The sequence below is a fragment of the Barbatula barbatula genome, assembly GCF_947034865.1.
Source record: "Barbatula barbatula genome assembly, chromosome: 15".
NCBI lineage: Eukaryota > Metazoa > Chordata > Actinopteri > Cypriniformes > Nemacheilidae > Barbatula > Barbatula barbatula.
The window spans coordinates 4315322-4322212 of record NC_136778.1 but is presented as its reverse complement, the minus strand read 5'-3'; the positions used below and the strand labels follow the sequence as shown (position 1 = coordinate 4322212).

The 6891-nt window shown below is 35.8% G+C and overlaps 1 protein-coding gene across 2 annotated transcripts in view; it reads right to left on the bottom strand.

Moving 5' to 3' along the window:
• Positions 1-620: 620 nt before the first annotated feature.
• The window catches only part of nkain2 (sodium/potassium transporting ATPase interacting 2), a gene marked incomplete at its 3' end in the record, with an annotated part of 108354 nt that continues 102083 nt past the window's right edge, over positions 621-6891 (bottom strand). Inside the window, exons 6-7 of one of the 2 annotated variants that reach the window (XM_079475623.1) lie at positions 6347-6428; positions 621-3703 (exon numbers count right to left, since the gene is read on the bottom strand). In XM_079475623.1, the coding sequence (XP_079331749.1) occupies positions 3694-3703; positions 6347-6428 (92 nt within the window). Of the gene's footprint in view, positions 3704-6342; positions 6429-6891 lie in introns of those variants that run through there. The other variant, XM_079475624.1, reaches the window with a different exon arrangement.

Here is a 6891-nt window from a genome sequence, read left to right as displayed (position 1 = left end):
CTCACTAGCATTCCAAACCTATGACTTCCTTCTTCTGCAAGACACAAAACATTATTTTTTGAACCAAACAACATTAAGGACCATTTTATGGACAGAAAACCACAGAGACATTTTTCAAAATATCTTAAATATGTGTTCCACAGAAGAAAGAATCCTATACAGGTTTTAAATGAAATCAGGGTTAATTAATGTTGACAAAATTTTGGTGTGAAATATCCCAGGAAATGAACCTCACAAAAACATTTTAAAGGTTGGTTTATGTCATTTTATAGTTGTCTCGAATGAAATTTTTCTATGACTCTGTTTGGACCACACAAGAATTTAAACTCGTTTCAAATCCATTTTTATTTACAGGTTTGGTTAGAGCGTGGTCGGTGATATCACATACTCCCAGGCCGAATCATCATGCTAGAACTTTGAGTATATTTATCATCATCCAGGCTTGTGTCAGCTCAATAATTAAGTCAAATTTGACATTTTCCTCGGCTTAGAGTCTGTGTGACTTTCAGGGCCTGTTTTACATGTATTAACGCAGAGTAAATCTCAGCTAAGCTTAGACTGTGTCTTGCAAATATATTAAGAACCAGAACAATTTTTGCTTCAGTTTTGCTTTGTTTATTCAATATGTCAAAGTCTAATTAAGCACCATGTTTAAATCAGGATGTATTTACACATGTCTTTAAAGTCATTTGTACAGCAGTCAGGCTAATGTAACACTCCTTCTGCAATCTGCTCATCTCTGAGGACTTCTGTGTTTTCAAACAAAATAAAGCTTTTTAAAAATGATATAGGGTCAATGGCGTATAAGGATTTTTGACATGCAAATTTTTAAATACAAATACATAATATCTCTTGCAGTTATTCAATCATTTAGTCTGTAGTGTACACATAAATGCTTATTAAAATATTAAATGAAATGATTTTAGTGTTTTTCATCTATGAATTGGTCATAGCCTTAAGAAGTGTCATGTGGTGCGACCGTGCTTTATCTTAATATGAATTCATTTCCTTGACGTGCTTAAGATTTATTTTTACAAACCTTTAGTATTAAGTGTTAAGATTTGCATTTCTTTGAGTTTTGGTGAGCAATCATCTCATATTTTTTGTTAAATCATTTTGTCTCCTCAATTCAAAAAAATGTACAAACATATTTGTCCTGAGAATCGCATACTGATATAAATGTTTTAAAAAGGAAGCATACTTTATCAGAGATTCATATCTCAGCCCCCAAAATTTGATCTTTTGTAATTTTCTATGTAATACAGTAATATTGATATTATCGGTCGCACCACATGCTAAGTGGTCATTATACATGATTGACCCATGGGTAAACCTAATAAAAAACATGCCCAGGTCACAAATCAAAAGAAAACAAATGAAGAAAATACATTTTGCATAAAGAAAATAAGCAAATGAAACATAAGGTCCATTAAGAATTTTTGCATAGCCACATTATTTTCCTGGCAGCACATTTCCCCTAGTTTCTCAATACTGTAATACAATTTGTTTAGGTTTTTTCGAGGTTTGTAAATCTCATGAACCTCATTAATGAATATTAGACTTTTTTGTTATTACATGATGGATAATGTCACAATGCAAAGTCAGGCAAAATATAATTTCTCGATATTTAATTTTCTTTCATTTTAGGATAAAACAAGTTCATGTTCTCGACATGTTTCGTGAGATTCACCCGTATAGATTTACTTTCATAGTTTAATTATTCTCGTTTAGTTCTATTACCCAAACAAACAAATCGCTCCGTATTGAATCAGAATCACAAATAATGTTGTAAAACACAACAGGGAATTATTTGTCAGCCAGGTCTGGAGAGTGTTGCGGCTAAAATATCTTTATTAATTATCAAAGCCACTTAGCCTTGCCAGTGTTATTCACATGGGGATTGATTTAAACACAGCCCAGTTAGACCCTTGTTTATACAGCCATTTTGAATGAGAGCAGATTGCCATTTATTGGAATGTTAACAGAATTTTGTTTCAGGCTCTTTCTCTCTGGGAATTCCAAACCGCAAGACATTTACTGTGAGTTTAAGAGAGAAGTTATAATATACAATGCAGAAATGCATATTTGATCATTTCAGGCAGTTTTACCAAAATAAAGACATTTCACGCTTCATCCGAGGGCTGCGAAATCGACAATTGAAAGTTGGGTATAAAAAGACACTTTACAATAAGGTGCTATTAGTTAACATTAGTAAATGCATAACATTAGCTAACAATGACCAATTTAGTTTGTCAGTATTTATTAATCCTTGTGTTAGTAAATGCTGAAAATAACATGAACTAACATTAATAAATGCTGTTTAAGTATTGTTCATTGTTAGTTTATTTTAGTTAATGCATTAACTCATTGTTTACAAATAGCACCTTATTCTAAAGTGTTACCAAAGAAACTTTATGATATTCATTCAAGAGGGAGGTTACAAATGAAGCCATACAGTACTGCTAAATCAAAGAGTGGAAATTCCCGAATAGCTTTTGTATATTTAGTAACAGTTTGTACGGGGGAACATAAACCTCTCGCCTGAAAGCTGGGCATCAATTTCGTTGAGATACTGGGTATCACCTTCTGGTACGACACAAAACTAAATCTCAACCAAACTTTCTCACATCACTAGAAATAATGCATCTCTATCCCTACCCCCCACAGACTTTTCCCCCTCAATATGTACATATACGTCAAAAAAAGCCCTCCCTTACACAGCTTAATAAATTATTAGTCTACTAGAAAAGAGTGAACAGTGGCACACATGTTAAAAAAAGGCTTAAAATAGAAAGAAGTTACAACTGTATTCTATTCGTTATCTTGTTAACAGGACTCAACACCATCTTAAAAACACAATATTCACAAACAACCTTTTGGAGCAAGTACAGTCGCAACTGTCAAGCCTTCCAAGGTCGGCCTATTTCTAGCTGAAAGATATACGCAACAGATTTTTGACACCTCATGCAAACACGTACGGTTGATCCCATGTCGACGTTGATCTGATAAACCATAGCTATTTTTCTGACCGTCAAAAAAATAAGAATCTCTTAGCAGCTACTCGTTTTTTGTAACTTGTCTTGGCACTTTCAACACACGGACATCCAGAAGAATTCAAACTAATCGGGTTGCAGTTAAATACCGTAAGAAAACCGAATGTGACGGTCACCCTACTGCTGGAATAACCCTTTGTAAACAACCACAACAATTCACTCCAGTCATCATTTGAAGATTGCAGAAGTACATCAGATAACTAATATCATGCGGACTAGTAAATTAACATTCTTTAAGAACGGATGATTTCCGTATCGCTTGAATCCACCCGGTCCATTGCACGATTCCAAGTTTTTATTTCCAGAGTGCTTTGATGTCTGGCAAAATATACAGACATCAACACAATCTGCTCCTGTGCTCAGCACCGCTTTACATTGTTCACGTCACAATAAGTCTGCTGAGAAGACATGGCCACAGGGGGGCACTCTTGCACCTGCTGGCCCTGGTGCTGAGACAGACGAAGGGCTGGGCATAGACAAAGAAAATCCACTTTGTTGCTTTAGTTTTTGAGGTCAAACGTCGGTTCAGTGTTCCTCCGACAGTTCGTAAGACACTATCATGTTAAGACATTTACGTAGAGAGACAGAGTGTTCGAACTTCGGTTCTTCGGTTTGATGGGTTGATAAGGCAGTTGTCCTCTTATTTTGACCTAAGGAAGAAAACAGTTAGAGCATATTATTTATTGGATTTTGCTTCAGGAGGAAGATTTTATATGATGCCATTACAATGTACCAAAATCGTGTAGTGTACAAAAATGTCTTTAACATGAAACACAGAAATGCATTTTATTGCATGAAAAAAGGCCCATTTGCTAAATTTTTAACGTGTTAAATAGAAAATAATTTTTTCGATTTTGTTGATCTATTGTTTGGGTTCTTCCAAACAATCAAATCTTCCAATCAAAGCATTTCTCAATTCCTATTTGAGTATTCTTGAAACATGAAAGCCGCAAATGTTATAAAAACTGATTAACAGCCATGAGCTAAAAACATTGTGTTTTTGTATCTGGCGGAACAAAGCGTCTTTTGTCTCAATTTTTTGCGTCCCGTTTGAGGTTTTTGAGTTGCATCCATTCATTTCCGTTTTGCCCTTTAAACTATTTATTAGCCGTGACCTTTTCCACTTTTCATTTCTCCCCGTTGCATTTTAGATTGCACAGAACACACATGCACGTTCTTTAACCAAAGCATGCATACAAAATTCTCCCACAGACATATCAAAATATGCAATCTGTCTACGGATAGACCTGCCATTCACAGCACTCCAATGCATTATGGAAAAGTGAGATTTTGACATTTACAAAAGCAAAAGACTCCATGACGTGACAGAATGATTCAGTCAGTCGGCCATGTAATAAATATGAAACACTGGCTGACGGTGAATATACTACGCATCTTTGACATGATACTTTTAGCAAGCACGTATGGGTTACGGGGGAATGTAGCTCTTTTAGAAGAATAATTAATTTGCTCTGTTGTCTTTCTGTGGATTTGGTGTAATCCTCACCCATCTGTTCCCAGAAGACAAGGATGGATGGATCTTAAAGAGTTGCACAAAGCATTGTAGCTTGTCATTGATCTATATAATTGCACCTTTCTGCAGTGTATACTGGTGACAAAAAAGCCACAGTCATAAATGCTTGGAAACATCATGAAGGTGTATTCTAAAGGTACATTACCTCTTTTTTTTGGTGTAAAAGTATGAGCAGACACACAATGAAGATTATCATTAGCCTGAAAAAAGCTTCATTCTACATGTTATTCTACATTAGCCGGGTTTGCCCCTTTCTTCACCCAAAAGGGATTCTTCACCCAAAAATGCTAATTCTGTCATCATTTACTCACATTCGAATGTTACAAATCTATGAAAATACAATTATTTATAATTATTATAAAAAAACCTACATAGTGTCGAAAATGTGTTGCTTCAACCCTGGTTTTCAGGAATTGCTCCTTTGTGGTAAAAATGATAGAAAGAGGGCTAATCTCTAGGGATAAACTCTAGTCTAATATTCTGTGAGAATCTCGCTCCCTCGCTATCTCCAGTAAATCCATAAGGGATATCCTTTTAGATCTCCCATCACTGGCCAGATTCCAGCCTCCCCGTCTCCTGTCTCTCCGACCAGACGCTGGGCAGCTCAGCTGCGCCCTTCCTTCCCTGGAGGACGACGGGGAACGTCCCGGCTGGTATTTTGCTGTTAGTGTCACTTGCGTGCCAAGACTAGCGACGGGCACATTTGGAGCCCTGCCATATGTTTTCACATCAGCTTGACTGATCTCACCCACAAGCTGAAGATGACTTTGAAATGTGTACAGTTAAAGGAATAGTTCACAGAAAAATTAAACTCCTCTTGTAATTTACCCTCAAACAGATATGATGCATATTTTATTGTTACCATTAAAATGCATCAACTCCTTCAGACAGACAGCTGTCTACATCTAGATCATGAGTCTTAGCTTAAAAGCCTTGCTGTCTCACCTCCTGGCATAATGGAGTGTACTGTGGACACAAGGCCGACTTTATAGAACACAATCACCAATAGATCAGTGTCAATAAGCCAAATCCTTTTAAATCTCCCAGCGTTCACCCAGTCCCACCTCTGAGCATTTCACTGCTTTCTTATAAACATTTAAGCTGTCAAACGAGACTGGGCAAACAGAATAACTCCCCAAATATTGACCTGAGCTATTATCCCAGACACACCGGCAATGATATTTCTTATAGATGTTGCGACTGAGATGCTACTCGAGTTTTGTTTTGAACTCGGCCGGACTTAGACCTCCTATCAGACCCTAAAGCACTCAGTGTTTTGCATGTAGACACGGACTGGCTGACTTGCTGCACAACCTAGAGAGTCTAAAAAAACTACAATTAAATTAGTTGACAACAAATTGAATTTCTATAATATGTTTATTTATATAAATAAATATAAATACATTTTTGATTGTTGATTTATTTATTTATTAATAATATTATTAATGATTATTTATTACATATTATCTTATACAAACCAGAGAAACAGAGAGCTACTTGCCAACTGTTTTGAACATTTTTGCAAGAAACTGCATAAGTGAATGTTTTATACTATAGATGGTTTATTTAATAAATTAATATACAATAAAATTCAACAAATTGTTTATTTAATACAAGTATTATACAATAAAATATAAATAAGATTTAATATTGATATTAAATATAAATAGCTATTAGTCACTAGAAAGACCAATCAACAAACACTGAACAGAATTGAACTTCAGGCGCGCGTTTCAGATTAAACATTTGCGGAACTTACATGTACATTGGTTGTAGTTGCAAATGCGATGTCTTCTGTGGCCCTTGGTAACCATATGAATCAAACCCTCCTATAAAGTCAACTAAAGAAAAAAGAAAGAGAGAGACACTTTATTTCATTGCATCTTTTTCATTTATCAACTAATCAACATTTATTCACATATTCAATGGTTATGCTAAGAGTGATATTCATGAGTGATGGATGCAGATCTGTTGGCATAAAACAAGATGACAGGATTAGCTTCGGACCCCTCTCTGTGAGGACCATCCTGCCATTTCATGCCCGGGTATCTAGACTCTCCACAAAGACGCTAAGCTAGCCACTAAAGCGTGCAATAAAGAACCAGGGTTTGAACATTCAAGGCTGTTTTCTAGACCATTGAACATTTGAGATAAGCTGCAGAATTAGCTGAGATCTTCTCCTGTGCATCCTAAACAGACTGATTATCATTCTAATAACAGATTCTAAGAACAAATCCAATAATCCACACTGGACATGATGTGGAATCAGACCTTTGTCCTGATCGGTGTTATCAGAACCCACAG